Source organism: Trichoplax adhaerens, genomic scaffold (assembly GCF_000150275.1).
Source record: "Trichoplax adhaerens TRIADscaffold_3 genomic scaffold, whole genome shotgun sequence".
Lineage (NCBI taxonomy): Eukaryota > Metazoa > Placozoa > Uniplacotomia > Trichoplacea > Trichoplacidae > Trichoplax > Trichoplax adhaerens.
The window spans coordinates 41,487-62,762 of NW_002060945.1; the positions used below are offsets into that span (position 1 = coordinate 41,487).

Genomic DNA, 21,276 nt, shown 5'->3' on the forward strand with positions numbered 1-21,276 from the left:
GTACCAATGGCTAAAATGGTGTCCACTCTTTTAATGTACATTGACGATGACACTGGAAATAGATGGCGGACGTAATCGATGTTCTCTTGACTAGAATCAATCCTCAGTCTCCAAGGTAGTCGATGTTTGTTGCCAATGACTTCCTCTACCTCTACAACTTAAATTACTGAATGATTGGTGGTTGATCTTCATTGACAAGGTACCAACATTAGCTCATCCATGGCATTTGTCCGCCATTAGGTTGGGTTAGCGTCTGCAGATTGCTAGATTGCACACTACTAGTAGATGCATCTTCCTCCGACGCTTAGTTTACAGCATGCGTTCTTGTGCGCACGCGTGAGAAGATAGGCCGCTTGATCGGACGGTCGGACATTTCTGCCACATGTGAGTCATATTAATTAATTTAATTTAATTTAATTTAATTATCACCTACTCGTAGATCATTTCCATTTGTTATAATTTCATGAAGCCAATGTTCGATTCTGTAATTCGCTTATTTTTCTAAATAAAGCAGCATTGCATTGAAATCTATTCAATTTTAGTTAGTTCTGTTCGAAAGCAATTATGCAAGATCATTGATGTTGTTGAATATGTAGAAGTGATTAAGAAAAATAGACATAGAAGATCCATACGAAGTACCTAATTTTTCGTGTTTCATTGGGTCTTAAAAGTCTGTCCGTCCGATCATGCCCAGTCTAGTCCATTCGGACGCTCGGACAATATGGCACATCTTTTACTATAATACTGGCCTATTCCATGGACTACTAAAAGAAAAGCTTACTTTTAGTAGTCCATAGCAATTATGCAAGGTAATTGATGTTGTTGAATATGTAGAAGTGATTAAGAAAAATAGACATAGAAGATCCATACGAAGTACCTAAATTTTCGTGCTTCATTGGGTGTTAACAGTCTGTCCGTCCGATCATGCCCAGTCTAGTCCATTCGGACGGTCGGACAATATGACACATCTTTTACTATAATACTGGACTATTCCATGGACTGCTAAAAGAAAAGCTTACTTTTAGTAGTCCATAACTATTTCTAACACTTCCATTCGCTCGTATTATTATGCGGATGCTCCATTCTGTAATTCACTTATTTTTCTAAATTAAGTTATATTACATTGAAATCTATTCTATAGTACTAAATTCTGTTCGAAAGCAGTTATACAACGTCATCAATGTTGTTGAATATGTACAAGTGGTTCAGAAAAATAGATATAGAAGATCCATACGAAGTAAGGAAATTTTCCATATTCAGCTTCATTGGGTCTAGAAAATTCTGCCCGTCTAAGATTCTACTACAAAGCCTCTTGACCAAGTCTCTCTTTCAGGCCCTTGCATGATATCAGACCGATATTACGACGTAAAATGGTCAGACCAACCACACAAGTATCCATGACTGATTGTTTGCATTCGAGATTTTAAAGAAATAAAATCAGTATTCAATACTGCGTTAAAAAGGAATAAAAACATCAAGCACCAGAGACTAATAGATCCATTCGAAATTTAAAAAAATAAAATTACTCAACACTGCAATAAAAATTAATAAAAATCAAGTGCCAGTGACTGTTGGTTTGTATTGGAAATTTCAAAGAAATAAAAATGACTCAATACTGCAATAAAATGTAATAAAAAAATCAAGAGCCAAATTGCTCAAACTTATACTAATCTGTCTGCGTGGAATTTGAGCTAGATTGAAAATGTATTTTCTGAATAATTGAAAGATATAATTTAATGCAACACTATGGTTGAATATCTTTCAGCCTTTAGTTATAGAGGGCTCACTACGCCTATGTAATGCCTATCTAACACCGGGTCTCTAAATAATATATAATGTACACGAATAGTCTTTTTCTATGTCTGCACTGCAGTATTTTACAACTTTCTTCTGTAATCTTTCACTATAGAATTTTATACACAGACAAGTCATATTTTGCAACATTTTATTGAACGCTTACTACTTGAATTTACAGATATTATTATGTGGGAAACCAGATATAATGCAAGACGGACATATGTACTGTATGTTACTTCATGCAAAAGATATTGAATCAAATTATACGCGTATTATCATGGTATTATTGATTTTGATATTTGTTATTACATCCGATCTACTATACTTAATTAATTGCAGCCTAATATGTACCAGAATAGCCATACAATTATTTATCACTAATTTCATAGTGAAATATTCTCTGCTTACAATCACTAGCTATACACTAAATTATATTAATTTTATTTTAATGAAATTAACGTTCCAGACTTCAGCGGTGATTAATTAGTAAATAAAATAAATGCAGATGTTAAGTGTGTAGGAGGTCAGAAAAGATAGTCTTTAATTGAAATTGACGTTCCATACTTCATAAAGGGATTAATTTGTAAATATAATAAATGCAAATCTTGCGTGTAGGAAATCAGTAAAGATAGTGTTTAATGATGTGATGTTATTAGGAGATATTCTCACCTACATGATGTAAGTAATAACAATATAACTGTAATTTGTGTGCCAATGTATTGGTGGACTAGCCAGATACTGTATATAAAGGAGCTAACACTAAATAAAGTGGGTATTTTATTGTTGGCCTAATTCTGCGCTTTTCGAAATTGTCCTCAGCCGGATACATAACAGCAGGTATAATGTTATAAGTTAAAAAGATACTGCATTAACAGAAAATTATGTATGATAAAAACCAAATATCATGTTTTCTATTCTCTTTAACTTTTAATGTGATCTTTTAGATGGTAGCTAGGCTAGATATGCTAACAAATTTAAAAATTGATTCCGTCCAATAAAATTGAGTCAAATATCAGCATAATCTATAAGGACTGTAATTAAAATTTCGCACAACTATAATATCGACATATGGACTTTTAAAATATCTTAGTAAAGGTATCTGATCATAGCTCATTAGTGGAACCTGGAAAATTGATGTAGCCACCAAATATAGATATTTAGAATAGTTACCGGTTCATTTGGTCTAGTCGAAGGGAATCTATATCATAACGAACAAGACCTCATATACCTGTAACATTACGAATCACATAATACAAACACAATAGTAATCTTTTAGATCAAATAATGGAATAATAAGTTAACCGTGAAAATTATCATGTTTAACAACAATCTAATGTGGATGTAACCTGGAGAATCCCTAAATACGATTTTGCAATATTTTACTTAATTAATGAATCAAATGAATCTGATATCTGATAGCTTATCCGATCCACTACATTTTTTTGTATATATTGTGATGATGGCTAACAATCATTTCTAAGATAAGCTTTTTCCTAATTTTCGTCGACTTAGTAAGGAAAACGAAAAGAAATTACAGTATATCTTGAAATTCATATTGATTCCCAGTATCATTAAGACATCGTATAAACTTTCATACACTAAATTAATAATCTAATATATGTTGCATACCACGCTGTGTCTTACAAGCAGTATAGCATTTGCTTGATTAATATACGTAGGTATGCTTCGAGCTAATACATAACTGTTTCCGTGAACTGAGTAAAGGACGCACGGTATAAAAATATGATTTTCATAAAACTACTGCCATTTTCATAGTGCCGTGTACCGTATATACTTAAATATACTGCTGGTACTATTATCTAAGCCTTGCATGTAAATTGTAATAGTTAAATGCAACAAACCTACGACTTACAATATTCTTTCCACCAATACTAATGACGAAGGACTTTGAAAAAATTTTATTGCGGGTTCTCTTTAACAAAATTTCTACAACAGCAGAAGTAATTTCAAAAGTAGCTAGCTTTATATCTTCTAACCTTAATCACGCACAGCTACTGGAGTATATGCATAAAACTTAACATTTTAGTAAATAATATTGACAATCATATATTTTAAGATCTAAATGTGTATAACTTTATGCTATACTTTGAATACGCTAGAAGATGCATATAGCACGAGATTGAGCACGACCCTAGCACGATCTGACCCTTAAGCTTATAAATTAGGTATCTAAAAAATTCATTGGCCCTTACCCAAAAATAGATTAGTTTTACAATTCTAAATCTACTAACAACCTATCTTGCATAGTAATATATTATTATTGCAGTACAAGTACCGTGAACTTTTTAGAGTATTGATTTAGTTTATTTATTTCCCTAGATTGTTTATAGTCCCAAGATCATCAATAGAAATCATTGAATCGTATCACCAGTCTTAATACAAGAATTAAATTCTTGAATTACTGTCTTTGGTTTTATGCGAAATCAAAATTGATTAATTCTTTATAATGATAATAAGACCTTACACTTATAACTGCTAACTTCAGATAGCTCTATATTTTTGAAACGATATTTGTAATCTCCATAACAATAACATGATTTTACTTATACTTATAACCGCTAAATGTAGAGAGCTCTATATTGTTGAGAAGCCATTTGTAACCCTCACAACGATGACATGACCTTACTTTTACTTAAAACTATTAATTCTAAATAGCTCCACATTGTTAAAACGCTATTTGTAATCTTCACAACAATAACATGACCTTATAATTATAAAATGCTAGCTTTAAATAACTCTATATTATTGAAATGGTATTTGTAATCTTCACAACAATAATATGACCTTGCACATACAGTACTTATAACTGCTAGCTTTAGACAGCTCTTTGTGCTGAAATGATATTTGTAATCTCCAGAACAACTACATGACCTTGCTTGCACCTAAAGCTGCTAACTTTAAAATAGATCTACATTGTTGAAACGAATTATAACCTCCACCACAACAGCATGATCTTACTTATACTTATAACTGTTAACTTGAAATAGCTCTCTATATATATTGTTAAAACCCAATTTATAATCTTAACAACGACAACATGACCTTACTTACGCTTATAACTGTTAACTTTAAATAGCTCTATATTGTTGAAACGCCATTTATAATCTTCAAACAATATTAATATTATTAAAAAGTGTATCAAACTGTTAGATAATTGGGCTTTGTACACATTTTTAATAGTTCTGCGCAGATGGTAATTAATTGATACACTAGAGTAGGCGTGACGGGTATTCTAAAGTTAAGATTATAAAGTAAGGTAATAAGATATGTTCATGGACGTAATCTATTAATGAATTTTTTGTTAACAATTCTTACATAATTTAGATGTTGATATTTATGAAGATAAGTTGTGGACCTTAAATTTTCTTTTTATGAAGGAAAATTGTGCTACACTGTTAAATAAAAAGATTTTTTGATTTTCGAATTTCATAATTGAATTAGATTAGGTTTAAATGGAATATTTTTTATCTGAGATTTGTAAAGTTTCTAATTAGTAAATTACCAGGTAGCTATATGATTGAGCCCGAATGTAGTGACAAAAGAAGGAAAAAATGAACTTGCATAAATTTAATTTCCAAAAAAATCTTTCAGAGTTTGGTACTTGTTTCTTCCACCTTAAACTTAAGTACTAGCAATGCAAATAAAAAACAGACTGCTGACTACGAAGCTAGAGCGATAGATCATAATATCAGCTAGATTATAAATCTAATAAGAGCAAGTTAATATGGATTTATCTGTAAGCAAAGTAATGAATTTACTATATAGCATCGCAATAATATTCATATAAATTAAATACAGCTAAGTTAGCGGAATATGTACTGAAATGATAAGTTTACAAAGAAATATGTTAAGTGCGAGAGGATATAAAGGTTATACTTTACTATATGCAGTACCGATTAAAGAAGCTACACACAATGTGTATTGAAAGAACAAATATGCTTGCGAGAATGGTTTAAGAGACAGAAAGTATAAAGGTCATATTTTTTCTATTTGATATGTTGATTAAGGCTACAGCTCTTTATAGTTACCAAAAATGCCTTAGCACAGCTAAAGTTGAACAGAAATTGTATTGTAATAACAAATTTGCTTGAGAAATTAATCTGCGAGACAGAAAATTTGAACGAAATATTTTTCACATTTGGCTGCCAAAGTAATACATTTAGGCAGCTATATGTGCGGTAACAGTGATATATGAGCATCTATTTGACCATCTTTCCTTTCTTGTAATTCATGAATAGGTATGCTAAGTTAGACCAGTTAAGTTATTGACTACAGACAGCCAGTGAATAAAATCAGTAAACCAAGATACTTCCTTTTGTATTAACATTAATACACAAAGTAATACCATACTTTGTCAACGCTGCACATTAGATATAGATGTTATCATAGATATAGATATTGCATGGAAGTTAATACGGAATATGATAGACTATACTGGTTAAGAGCCATATATAATATAGGTATAGATATAATGTTGGATGCACAAGTAGATAAAAAATGTAGACACTTAAAGAGCAGATTTCTATCTTCGCTTCTCGAAAAGACCGGAAGTGAAATAGTAATCAATCAATTATTGATAATAAGAACTACATTTGTTAAATTACAGTGTGACGGAAACATTGAACCAATAGGTATTTTTATTTTTCACGCTAGCATCGTGATCGTCCTATGCAGGAAAACGATAACCAACAATTTCTCATTCTAAGTGATAGCAACTTCCATCCGTAATTCGATCCAACTGGTAAATTGCCCTGCAATTTTAAGGTGCAATTATAATAGATTATCATGAGTTCATATGATAATTTTACAAATTTGGATAATGGATCTCAAAGTACAAGAGATTCACTAGGCTTTGGGGAATACGTGATCTCTTCAGTTTATGCGCTTATAGCCTTCATCTCGGTCACATCCAATTTAATGTTTTGTTTGATCATTTACAATTATAAGAAAAAATCATCAACTACAAAAGCTATAGAATATCTCTTCATGAATTTAGCTATTGCCGATATGATAGGAGGCATATTATTGGTAATTGTACCTGGTTTCGTTATTCCTAAACCCATCTATCCTATTCCTCATGTTGGGCTTGATGTATTTTGTAGTCTAATTTGGTCGAATAGCTTATTTTTTTTGGCAGGTTTTATTTCAGCGTGGACATTATTAACCATTAGTATCGATCGGTGGTGTGCTATTGCTAGGCCATTTTCTTACAAAGAGTTTTGTACTAAAAAGAAAATGCTCATTATGATCGTAATAATATGGATTGCGAATATTGGCTTAGAAATACCTAATATCTTAAGCTTTACTGCTAATCCTAATGGCACTGGTTGTCAATCATCTAATTGGGTAGGTTCTATTGATCGAAAGGCCATAGTTACAGTAGTCCAGCTCATTCGTATATTTATACCAAGTTTTATTATCGCGGTTGTTTATATGGATATTGGATGGCGAATACTTTTTGCTGGTTGTCATAAAAGGATCAGAACTGATAGTAACCTTAGTGCGAATATCAATCACACTTCTCAACGCGATGCTCTTATCCGCAAGCAAGTAACTATTATGAGTTTCATAGCTGCAATTGTTTTCTTAATTTGTTGGCTGCCAAATGAAACTTATTATACAGCAGCATTATACCATCCAAGGTTGTTTAAAAATGTTACTTTTCGTCGCGTTACCAAATTGCTAACGGGACTTAATTCAGCTCTTAATCCTTTAATCTATGCAATTTCCAATAAATTTTATCGTCAGGCATTTATGGAATTACTTCGCTGCAGAATATCTAAAATAGGAGCAGTGAAGAATCCGCTATATTTCCCCGTATTCGTCTCGCGCCATACTGCTCTCGTTAAACCATCAGAAATTGGAATATGATTTCATGGCTTCACAAAATGCTACCTTTCATACAAGATTATATAGCCCACGAAAGTAAAAAAATGTTAACTATGTTTCATAGTTAAAGATTTCTATCAACTTTTACGAAGGTGCTAACACTGTACTACTCTCTAAAAATAGAATTCTGTTTCACTTTTTCTTAGACTGTGTGTGATCATGAGAGAAAAAAAAATTAAGTCAATTGACAAATTCCGTCAATTTTGGTCAGGGTATTATTCCAAATCATTAATAAGAAAATTTTCATCATCATCGCATATTTTTGTAAGAGATTAAACCTTCAATTCAATGATGAGTTATGTGTTTTTTTCAATTCTTTGTTCCTAACATTAATGAATAATTTCGTTATAACCACTTTTAGTGAGACATAGATCTACTTAATTATGATATAGCTTTGCCTATTGTCTCTCTTTCATAATTATGCACACATTATACAGTACTGCCGATTAATTTAAATGCTCATGTATAATTCTCGTTGATGTTAGCTGACCCAATAAAATTCTAAATAAATAATTACTATATAATTGTACTATAAAGATTGTGGACGAATTTAAGTTACGATTTATCCATTGCTTTGGTTGTAGATTGTCATAGGCAAGAATTATTTGATGAAAACTCATCGTTATCATATGATCATTATACTTTAGTTAGTATTGAGGGTATTAAAATCATTTATTCAATGAACAATTATAACTATTGCAAAACCTTTAATTTTTATTATATTGATCTTTAGTCTACTGCAAGATATTGCTATCGGTACATATTCTAAAATATCAGAACTAATTTAATAACTTGGTTTTCTCTTTTTCTGAATGTCAGTTTGCCAGTATGTACTGTATTTCCACTTTTTCTCTTTTTAGCACCTGCGGCAGTTTGCTAATTCTATATAAATACGCGCATATCTATATAATGGAAATGATAATGATAAATTATGCGCTCTAATTATGTTTATCTTATAACTGCTTATTAATTTAAGGTGGATTATTTACTCGATAATTGGTAATAAATGTTGCATTAGGTACCATTAATTAGCGATGAGGGAGCAGAAAATTAACGTCAACCCTAGCAAACGAGAGGGTGCAAGTAATATAGTAAATACTGTAAATGCTGTTAAAGACAACATAGCTAAATATTGCGCAGTACGGTCTATAATCTTGAATGCGTGTTTGATCAAGCCATGATACTTTAAATTCTGTATTTTATTAGTTCTGAAATAATACTATTAAACTATAACAGTATTGAAACGTAATATAGAGCGCAATATACAGTAATTTAGGTATGAAATTTCAAGGTTACGTGGACGTTTTAGCACAGCCACTTTGGCCTGGCTGTTATTGTAATTATCAGCAACATTTTAAAACTAGTTCTGTAATCGGTAGTTTGTAGCATTATTCAATGATTAGGCAGTGAATTGGAATTTCTTACAATATTATCATAAATAAAAATTATAAAAGGTTTTATAACCAGCCACCGACACTGTCTACATGTTACCGTATCAAATACTGTCGATAAATATTTTAGTAGGTAGTAAACTTGATACGAAGCAAGACCAGCACATTCGGGCACACACATGTAAATACATAGAGTGCATTTTAATTACGCTTTATGGTATTTTCGGTTAATGGATATCAAACTATGATATTATGGTAGGACATAATAATAGTCATTGCTACGTTTTCCTAACTATATTCAATCAATAACAGTCCAGCATGAGCTAGAATGGTCATACAGCTATTCAGGGCTAATTTTTACAGTTAAATATTCTCTACTCAAAACTCCTAGTTTATACGGTGCTGTAGATTTAATTTATTTAATGAAATTGACGTACTGTACTTCATATGGTCACTGATATCTATCTTTTAAAACCATTTTTATAATAAGTGCCAATACAATATAACGAGTTAAAGCTATAGTTAATTATATTTTGACGATGCATTAACAGGAAATTGCATGAGGTATAAATAGAATATCGTATCATTTTAATACGAGAACTGCATTAAAGATACATAAAAAATATTTGTCATCCAATATAAGCAATGACTTTTTTTGTTCATCGCAGCTACTATGACTAATACTAGTATTGTACTTACAGTACCAGTAAATACTATCCCTAGAGTTTTATAGCATGTATTAAATTGACATATTACACATATATTGCAAAATAAAGCTATAAAGATTCAAATCAGTAATTGGATTTTAATTAGTTTTAAACACATTTTTGGCATAGATCAAATCATATGATAGTGTTAATTAAATATATTAGTTATTTAATAAATTTTTACCCATCAATGCTTTACTATATACTGCATGAGATGGACCAAAATCGAGTTTTAATACTTCAAGTAGCCTAATAGAAAGGCATGATTGGCCTAGATAAATATTCATATAAAGTCTTGATCACTCTCAGTACTTGCAATGATCGTAAATTTGACGAAGCATTCTCATTTGTCTAATTGGTGATCTAATTCCATGAACCGCAAATAATTTACAAAGCTTAGGAATGGAGATATATTGTAACGTAAATGGATAATGTTGAACATCAAATCGATGATCATGAGTCGGAACTAATCCAATTTGTTGGCCAAGCATGCCAATAAATACGTCATCGATCGATTGAATTTTCCTCTTGTACTGTACTGCGTGTAACATACCTTTTAAAACATTAGCTGACATAATGTAGGCAAATCCTGAACAATATTTCGGATAAATTGATCGGCTATAGTCTTTATAAGACACGTAATATTTACTTGTATTCTGGCGTACTACATCACGATTCTTTTCACCAACATTACCAGCCCATAAAGTTGGGGCTAATTGAAGATCAGGACGCCTACTTAATTGACGATTTCGTTGAATTAAGTAATGAAAGAGATTGGCCTGATTGACGAAAACATCATCATCACCTTTATAGTAATATTGTGGACGGCAATACGTTGCAGCCCAGTACATGCCTAATATCGTTTTTTCCGTTAAATTTTTAAAATGATCAATAAATTGGCCAATTAAGATATCACCATAACGCTTAGCTTCATTTTCAACAGTAAGATTAATGTATGCATCAGTAGAGCGGCCAATAACAAAAATTGTTCTCCAAGCATAAGGATGATTCATTTGTTTGATTTGTGTGCTACCATCACCCCAAGATTTACGGATGCCATTACGTCGAAATATGTTATTTGGCTTACTGTTAATAACAAGAAGAACAAATGCATCTTTTCTACAAGGCCTGATATCGCTGTGATTCTTCCAATAAGTAGTTATTGGATAACGTTGGGTTTTTGATTTAGCTTGGGTTGGTAATTTGTTTGATAAATGGAATTTTTGCACAGAAATCGTTTTATGATCTAGTAAACTTGTTGCGTTCCCTGCTATTCCCGTGGATGATGCTAAATTTGGCTTTTCTACCTTATCATTCCAGGTTTCTTCAACATGCAAACTAAGGTTATTCATACCAGATTGATGACGTTGATAGAAACCATCTTTAGTCATTATTACATATTGACCATTTCTGTGATGACGACGACAGAGCATCGTTATTGGACATTTTGCAGATTGAGTTTTACAGCGTTGACTTAATATACAAATAGGAATCAATCGATTATCAACGTAGATAAAACCTAGTAAGAAGATACCTACATAGACAATACATATTAAATAAAGATATTTCTGAACTGGTACCATAGTTGAAGAGAAATGTTGAAATGTAGCTAATTATTTCAAGAATAGCGATTGAAAACCATCCTATAAGCGACTTTATGTAGTATTATTGGTCGATCTCGTTAAATAATTATAATCAATCATTGAGCATCTTAGCAATAAAGAATAATCATCTAATTTTTGCTGTATCTGATATAAGATTGAAAGCTTTACTGCCTAATATTGTGCATCATGATGGTATATCAGCAAAATTATATAATAGATCTCGCATTAGTTCAATTCTATACTATAAGCACTTATATGCCTTGTTGTAGGATGCATTACATCACATAATCGTACAAACTTGAACTTTGTCCATTTACTCATTCTTTCACTGGCTAAATGTTTATTTTATTATGAAGTTGTTGATTAAAACATAGTGATCCTTTCCTAAATATTACATACCACATATCGGCACATGTAACTACTAAGTGCGGAAATAGCTCTTGGAAATAAAAATAATAAATGGATAGATTGCCAACAGAATATCATGATTTCCAATTTCAATTTTAAAGACTGATTTTATAATTTCTGAGGCTAGTATGCTGTGCTATCGCATTTATACCATTCGAAAGATAGTTGTAGGGCTATACCATCACAGACAGGAATTAATAATACTGACGGCAAGTCTGTGGTGATGTAATGTAACAACAATTTGTCCTTGCCTTCTACCTGGATTTATGTCGTCTGCCTTTGCTAGGTTTACTACACGAAGATTGCTGTAAATATTGATATACTCTTATCAAATGACGATTTATATTTAGTCTTAAGTGTGGTCATCCTATATACTATATGCGAGCATGTGTTAAACCTTGAATATTCGCTTTTGCACGATACGACAAAGTTTTGATAGTCTAAATACGTCTTGGCAAAAGAGAGATTTGATTAGTTAAAATTCTATGTGTTAATATATATATGTATTGCACGGAAATTTGAGGCTTTTGATTGATAAAAATGGGGGGGGAGTTTCTGCACAATACGTGATCGGAAAAAAACTTTCTTAAATTACATTACGCTACGCGTTTGCGAAGGATGGAAATATGCTGCTGGTATGTTTGATATTATTTACCAAACCTGCAGTATTCTAAAATATTTAACTATCGCTCAAAATAGGTTTATATTTATTAAAAATGATCACTACTCGATAGCGACTATAGCATTGTTCATATTATTATTTAATAACCATGATTAATGGCATCTTACTTTTCTTAGTATACATCCTAATGACATCCGATAAATTCGAGATCAACATATACGTGTATACTTTCCAAATCAAAAAGTCCAAAACACGCAGGCTAATGTACTGTACATCGTATACTTATAAACACATACAGAACAATCATGTAATTATCGTCAACACTTATTACAACATAGAATCATAAATAAGATCTACAGTAACATTGCTTAGAGCCTAATTGCTTAATTTACATTTCACTAGTAGTTACATTATCATTGGACTTTTTATATAGATTGCTAATAATTCTTGCACTTGAAACGAACTACTTTCATATAGAGTAGCTATAAGGACTATACTGGTATTGCTAGCTAATACTGCCTAAGAAATGATACATTTGTATCATTATTGTCTAGACGTGTCATAAAAAATTCTTATTATTGTATTTATACTATTTCCTATCATAAAAGTACTAAATGTGTTGCAAGCAGTGTGAGAGTAGGCTATATATACAACGTCGCAAGTTCGCGATTGTCCTTCTTCCATAGTTTGCACAAGTACAAATATCGTCTACCAACAAATACTTAACGAAACAAACTAAGACTGCCATTTACAGTATTTGTAATAGAGGCACCGATAGCACGAGATATCACTGCTTTAAGAGTAGGATTCACCCCAGTAGTAGTTCAAATATCCCTTTTTTAATATAAATTAACAAAATTTTTCGCTAGAGAACAGAAACACGACAGAGTACAAGTAAAATTATCCGCAACATTTAAATGATCTCATCATGCTATATTTATAGATATTTTATAAGCCTGCATAGGTTTAACAAAGTTACAGCGACTACACAATAGTAGTTAAAGAGGATATTCTATTTTATTGCATCTTCATTAACTTAAACGATATCAAGACTCAAGCGGAATAATACATTTACCACAACTAAATTAACTCTATTTCAGCATTTTACTATAATAATTTTTTACCTGTTAACGATTCCAAACTCAGATTATAAAGAAATAAATACGCTACTATGTATCGACTCGAGATGATCGTATTTTATAGAGAAATCGAACTAAAATGAAATATCCAACATGCCTGTACTTTCTGTCCTGGTATTCATATTTAATACCAGATATTAAGAACTACATTATAACAGCATTATGGGCTGATGCCTTCCTTACTGCATATAATATTGTAACCCCAAATCATATATCGCATTCAACTTGCAAATAAAATATTAATCAAAATCTAGAACATTAATATTTTGATGTTCTTATCCGATGACGACATACTCAAAAGAAACAGTAAGAATTGTTTAATTTGAATACAAATAGAAGAAAGAATCGTGACTAAACATGCATAAGGATTGGCTATTAGTATGGAATATTTTATTTCAAAGTTTGTTGAAAAATGAACATAAAAACATTATCATACACAATATTATATAATACGGTGCATGAAATATTAATAATTATCAAAGGACAAAATCATGATCTCATATTTTGGGAATTTTACGTAATTTATGAAGTCAATCAAGAATTTAAAAATCTTAAATATGGAATGGCGATAACTATAATTTGCCGATAAAAAATTTTTTACCAATAGTTAACAAATTATAAATTGACCTATATTAACGTAGTTCAACTTCAGCAAATTAATTAGATTGGTTGTTTTCGAAGGCTCCCTATTTTATAGGATATATGGTTCTACGATGAATTTGATAAACTAAAGTTTTTGTGTATATTAACTGAGTCTATACTAGATGCCATAACATATGATTTCAAGTTAATAGACAGTCGAAAGATACTACACAACCTATGTAGCATTTCACTTATAAGATGATAATCTTAATCAATATGAAACGATCAGATATGAAAGGCATCTATTACTTCTTTACTGTACTCTTCTACGATATTCAAGTAAATATACACAGCATGCTATTGTTTAGTATAAAACGTAAAAATAAATATTTTGATAAACAGTATTCATCCTATTACAAAAAATTACAAAATATTTATATGCAGTTTTCATATAAAATTAAGTTTATCATGATCTAAATCGAATTAAAATAGCATTTCCAAATGTCCAGTGATTTGCTTGCAGCTTTATTGGGATCCATGATTTCATGGCTACCAAGGACATAAAAACAAGTCATACCCGTGGGAATGGGTGGCTCTTGATAGGAATTCGTTTCTTGCTCTTGTGAATCCGATGTTGTTGATTGCTGGCTATCGCCTGATACTATAGATAATGCATCGGGAGAATAATTCCCTCCTAATCGGCTATTAGCTGGAGCAACAGAAAGCCGTTGAATATGAGGGGTAGATAAGTTAGCAACTAACTTTTCATGGTTTTCGCCTGTATTATCGGAAAGAAAAGAAGCTGGCGAAGAGCCGGGCCTTAAATGAACTAACCAACTCGATTGATTCAATTGAGCTGGTAGCATAAAGGATGATATCGATAGTAAAACATGACGGGAATAAGGCAAAGGAATTTCAATACCAGTACGATCTAACTGTATTTTACGCCAATGAGTTGTTCCTGGGTTTATATAGTGAATTTTAAAATTTGAAAATAAGAACGAAGTAAAGTTTTTAGAGCTCACTTGCTACAAAATTCATTTAAACGAGAATAATGACGTTAAAACTAGAGTTTCAGAATTACTAATGAGTATTTTGACGTCAATTTCAAGCCATAGTTTGAATAATTAATATATTGATGGTGCTGACAGTAAAGAGAATCTATTACTCTCTTACCAAAATCAAATAACCATAAGTCGGTCATTATAACTCCGTAACTTTCACCACCAAGTATTGCCATTCCGTGACTCGTCTATAGTGTCGAGATAACAAGAATTTATCTTCTTATTCAACCACTAAATATTTCTGATATTTAATTGCCATCAAGAAATATGAATCCATTTGGGAATATGTTCGTTACCTTAACTGCAGAATGTTTACAGAGTGGTGGGGGCCCAGATTTCGATTTAATACGTCTCCACTGTTGTTGTACTTTAAATATGAACAGAGCTTCATTAAGAATATTTTATAATTCCAAACGCTTATTTTACTAATTTAAATGAAGCGGTAATGTGGCATATAATAAGAGTTATACTTATTAATCTACTATTATTAGTATATTTATAACCAAATAAATCAGAGCAGAATCGGATGATCATTCGATCATAAAATAGCGATAAATATATAGCCTATGCTGTATTTTGCAATCTATTCTAACTACTATTTACATTATCATTTCATAGAAATGACCGATTAAAATAGGCTCGAATCTACTATCAAAATCATTTTGATACCATTCTATTCGTAATTCTTGATACAAAATTTTAACTCTACAGTACAATGATATTAGAAATACTTACGAATATCCCATTTCCACAAGTCATTTGTAACATTTAAATCATTCAAGCCGCCAAATATCCAAAGTGCATTATCATGTACAACTGTAGAATGAGCGTAACGACCAAGTGGACTATTACTATCTTTGTAATCAAGCGGATAGACTAATTCCCAGGTATCTGATTCTGTGCGTAAAATACAGAAGTAAAATCCGCTTAAAATCAAATAATATAAAACGAATTTCCAGGAATAGCAAAGGGCATCACTATAAGATTAGGTGGGATTTAACTGATATTAACTCATTCAAGTAATTTATAGGCTTAATTAATTATTATTAATAATGGACTGAGTAAGCATTTCATGAAGATAAAATCAAAAACGTCCATTTATTCAAAATATACGATATAACATAAGTGAAAGCAGCAGATTGCAATAAACTTCATAAGAATCGAAAGATATACTTTCGGTAAGTCTTATGTTGTAATATTAAAGTTAAACAAGAAATTATTCATTCCGGATAGGCTGAATCGAAATATCTGTATAACTTATGAAATTACAATTGTAATTCAAGTATAATATCAACATAGGAACATTTAAAATATTTACCGAAAGCATATGACCAAAGCTCATTTGTAGAGCCTCTAAAATCAATATAGCCACCAAAAATGTACATAGCCCCATTTATAATAGATGCTGTATGATTTCGTCTAGTAGAAGGAATCTATTTCATTATATGATATGTAACCAAGATGAGTTAGTTTGAACTAGGGAATAATATAATACAATTAATGAAATTTATAATCAATAGGTCCAAAATTAAACTATAAACTAACCATGCTACCATCCGGTTCAAATGGAGACCATAAATTAAATTCTAATTTAGTCCATTTTAAATATCGAAAGAAATTAATAAAGAGTTTCAATTATTATATAATTTCAACATCATATGGCGATAATCTTCATTATTATATACCAAAGTTATAAATCCAAAATGAAGCTTCATCTTGATCACTAAATTGACCACCAAATAAATATAATTTGTTCTGTAATTCATCAGTAGAAAAGAATAACAATTTATTAGATTGGTTTTATTAGAATTAGTTTACATCTAATACAGTCATTGCTATTCTGCAAATCAGGAGAAGATAATATCGATAGCTTACTCTATAAACTACAGTCGTTTGCCCATGTCGAGATGATGGTGAATAATCGTTTCTAGGCTGGACATTTTCCCAATTTTCATTAACTAAAGGAAAAAACAACAATAAATGATAGCTGAAATCCATATTTTCAATTCTTATTCATAGCCTCAATGTCGATTCTCTAAATCCCTAAACCATCGTATAAAGTAATAGAAACTAAATTTCTAGCCCTAATATATGCTACGTACGAAACCATATCCTATAGATAGTAGAGAATGGCATTTATTCTTAGTAATAAACGCTATTGACTAATGTACAAATATTTTCATGAAGTGAACGAATGATATGAAGTACTATAGATACGACTTTATAGTATTACTGGTGGTATTTTATGGAAATGCATAACTCAAACTAATTTTTAATATTGCACCAATAGAATTACCTCCTTTTCCATTTTAAAAGATGAAGGCAAAAATAAACTTACATAAATTAAATTTCCAAAAATCTCTTAGAGTTGAATATTTTGTTCTTCCACCATAGACATAAATACAACCATTGTAATAACAAGCAGAATGTTGGCTGCGTAGTTCAGGCGATAGATCATATTGGCTGGCTTTATAAATCCAATAAGATCGAGGCACTATGGATTTATCTGTAAGCAGGAAAACGAATTTATTATTCTATATTACTATATATTTAATATATAAACTAAGTATTTTATGCTTCTAGATAGAGTGAACAGTGAATTTCGTATAAAATGAAATTATTTTTACCACGTCCACTAGCCATAAGTTAAGCTATCACATTCTATAGTCATGCTATATACGTGTATTACTTTTTTCCCAATATACTACCTGAAATAGTAACAACCTGACAGAACACTTTATAATATAATAACTTTTAGTGGTAAATTCGAAAGTAAGGTGCTAAATCAAAAACTAACTCAAATTAAAATTAGTTTAAAGAAGAATATGTACAATTATCGAAATTGTTTGAAGGCTTATTCCTTCGGATCTATATACAACAATCTGAAATCTATCCTAAGCGTAGAATACTTTTAAAGACATTCTATCATGCTATTTCATCTCCATATCGTAAAGAGTATTTATATAATACTATGATGTCATAGCCAACTCGGAGCAAGAAGATTACTAGATGAAATTTAAACTGTAAAATAATAACCCTGGGAAAGCTAACAAGCTTGAATACCCATTGTTAACAGATACAGTCGATAACTTACTTGTTTCACTAATAAGTTTTTGATCTTCTGGTCTGTTTTGATGTATCCAGTTTTGTTTTTTAAGAGGGGGTAAACTAAATTTACATGGAAACAATCAAGATCAACTTTGATGTTAAAATTGAGGAAACAGTTTCTTCTCTTGTATAAACTTCGACATACCCATTTCTTCCAAATTGCCAGCTGGTATTATTATTTGCGGTTGTTGACTGATTTCATTTATTAGGTAAGATATAGAAGAAATAGATTGGAAAACTATAGAAAAATCGATTGTAATCATATAAAGATAAATTTTTAATAATTTACTTGGTGATTAAAAACCACGTCTGGTAATCGATTAAATACACACTCCATGAGGTAAGGATTGGCATCAATCCATCGTGAAAATTCCATAAAAGAAAGCTTTCCAGTCTATTAAGCATTCCATTGCGATACATACAACGTACGTCATGAAACATTTTAAATTGTCTTTGCAACTGTTCTACATGAACATTTACATAAGTTACCAGTAACTAACAAACGATATGTAACTTTATTGGAGGCAATTTTAATGGTACTAATCACTAATTACATTGTTTGCTTTTATCTAGTTTAATTATAAACTTGAGCAAAATTAAGCTTATATCGATTAATTTTTGTTATTATTCTATACAGAGAATCGAAGAAGGCTTACATGATTCTTGTGGTATGTATGGTATGCATCCCTCATTATATCTTCAATATTCAGATTCAAGTTGGGATCTGACACATTAAAATTACAAAAAGGAAACCTTAATTAATTTACAGTTAGTTTTTCTGTATTCCAAATTAATTTATCGCGTTATAAAGAATAATGTAAATTGGTAAGTCTTTAACTTTTACCTTTGCCATGAAGAATTACTGATTTAAGGACTGTTAGCATATCCGATTCTATAATACCTTCACGACCTACATGATATGTATATAACACGTCAATTTATGAAACTCTTATGGTACTGTCTTAATATTAAGTAAATTACACTAAAGTAATTGCTAGATCCAATACGTTAGATGAATACTCAGATATACACTGTTATTTTATAATGAACATAGAGCTTAAAAATTCTTCCTGCAATTTATCTACTTTGTATTTATTTGTATCGTACAAATAAGATTGATTACCTGATAAATTATACTAGAAACCATATTAGTATAACATCATAACAAAATTGCCAGTTCAATCATCAAGTGCCATGTCATTGAAAAATACAAATTAGAAAGTTTATGATTCTATTTATTGTTAGTAATTTCATCTTTATTTAAATAGATGTCTATAAAATTTACTAATAGCAACAGCTACGGAAAGAGCTTACCATTCTATATAGTATTTTTTGCTTTTCTCGTTTGGTTGCATATATACAAGTAGCTAATCCATCTGTAGCAAAAGTATCCAAGATTAGATGTTATTTTATATGGCAAACTTTGTATAGGAGTACTCTCCGTGGTAGAGTAGAGAAGCATGCATGAAAACAGTTATGCAGTGATAATACTAAATTCAATTGCGGATTATAATATGATTTAATTTTCATTACTGCAATTGTAAATTAAATGTAAATCAGAGTAAGATAACATTAAATTTTTATGGTATGAAAGTTTACTACACTTGTTAATGTATAAACTTAAAACATGTATCGATATAAATTAGAATTAGATATTCTATAGATGCTGTTGCGTAAAAAACTGTGACATATGTTGTTCATCCAATTATCCACATACAGTATAAGAGAATATTAAGTGAGAAACAGAACTAGATTTTATAATTTAGAAATTTGTAAGTTTATATTATCAAAAATTGATCAAAGCTCTATAAACTTTCTAAATATCGATATTGAATAATGTACTATCGACATGTTAGAGCTGCAACAGTACTTTTATGACATTAATTTCATCTAAAATCAGGCCTTCTAGCAAGATTATATTTCTAATCATTTCAAGTCAATCAAGTACGTAATCCTACCTATAAATTCTTCCTGACTCAATCGGTTATCTTTGTCAGTATCTAATATTGCAAACAGTCTACGCGATAGGATTCCTTGCAAGTGGAAACATTGAATGCTGCAAAATGGCATAATTCATGTTAAGATAAAATAGCTTATAGAATTCGAGTAAGTCCAGTTTACTTTAAGCAAGCATTTAAATATCGTGATAATTAGTTTTAGCCATTTCTTTTGCATTTATGTAATTAAAAAAGTGGTTAATGACATTACATATAGCATTAGCATAGTAGAGATATCTGTTAGTTACAAGATGTAAGAGCTTTGGTTAATTTAAGCCTAATTCTAAAGCAGTCTCATAGTTATACTCGTATGATCAGCGCATCGGAAAGTTAATGTAGATTGCTATCACAGAATGAAAGTAGAATAGCTTGGATCTGGAGCAAGAAAATGCTGAGATCATATAAAAGTGATGTAGATTATACTGAATTAATTTCTAACATATTTATTGGCGATCTGCATTACTCGTATATGGGAAAGCTTATGTACTATAGCAATAAAGCGAAGAACCTTGGTTCAACTGTTAAAGTTAAGATACTATATTTAATTAAAGCGCACATAAAATTAATATTCTGCGGAGAAATAATTATTTAAAGGAAGTAATAGCTGCCTAAAAACTTTACCCGCAGAAAGAAATTGTAGTTAGGTATTCTCTATCGTAGAATTTATCACAATCTTAAACTTACAATGATCTCATATCCACCGAGCCTGACGTTGATGACAGCTTGGAAAGAGAGTTGAATACTTGGACGAAAGGAATCATTTCATCTTCTTTTACTATAAAGGTTCAAGAAAGCGGAATTGATATCATTAAGAGGTTGAAAGTATTATTTATACTCTGATAGAAAATATGATACTATCATTATATCGCTTATAAGCAGATTCGACTGAAATCATGATCTCTTTATCTTGTTTTATAACTATCCATATCACGAAAGAAATTAATAGT

At 30.8% G+C, this 21,276-nt stretch overlaps 3 protein-coding genes across 3 annotated transcripts; 1 reads left to right on the plus strand and 2 right to left on the minus strand.

Moving 5' to 3' along the window:
• Positions 1 to 6,603: 6,603 nt before the first annotated feature.
• TRIADDRAFT_54000 (uncharacterized protein) lies at positions 6,604 to 7,689 on the plus strand (the record flags this gene model as incomplete). The annotated part of the gene is made up of 1 exon (XM_002110186.1): positions 6,604 to 7,689. One exon carries the CDS (start codon positions 6,604 to 6,606, stop codon positions 7,687 to 7,689), a length of 1,086 nt encoding a protein of 361 aa, XP_002110222.1.
• A 2,559-nt stretch (positions 7,690 to 10,248) lies between these two features.
• TRIADDRAFT_15221 (uncharacterized protein) lies at positions 10,249 to 10,923 on the minus strand (the record flags this gene model as incomplete). Its single annotated transcript, XM_002110725.1, has 1 exon — positions 10,249 to 10,923. A coding segment is annotated over one exon (675 nt), but the record flags the coding sequence as incomplete, so codon positions are not given.
• Positions 10,924 to 14,633: 3,710 nt separating this feature from the next.
• On the minus strand, positions 14,634 to 21,090 carry TRIADDRAFT_54002 (uncharacterized protein; the record flags this gene model as incomplete). The annotated part of the gene is made up of 15 exons (XM_002110726.1): positions 14,634 to 15,121; positions 15,337 to 15,412; positions 15,521 to 15,591; positions 15,960 to 16,121; positions 16,543 to 16,657; positions 16,770 to 16,810; positions 16,910 to 16,979; positions 17,100 to 17,182; positions 17,563 to 17,730; positions 18,319 to 18,392; positions 18,478 to 18,524; positions 18,989 to 19,056; positions 19,177 to 19,242; positions 20,291 to 20,388; positions 21,014 to 21,090. 15 exons carry the CDS (start codon positions 21,088 to 21,090, stop codon positions 14,634 to 14,636), a joined length of 1,704 nt encoding a protein of 567 aa, XP_002110762.1.
• Positions 21,091 to 21,276: the final 186 nt, after the last annotated feature.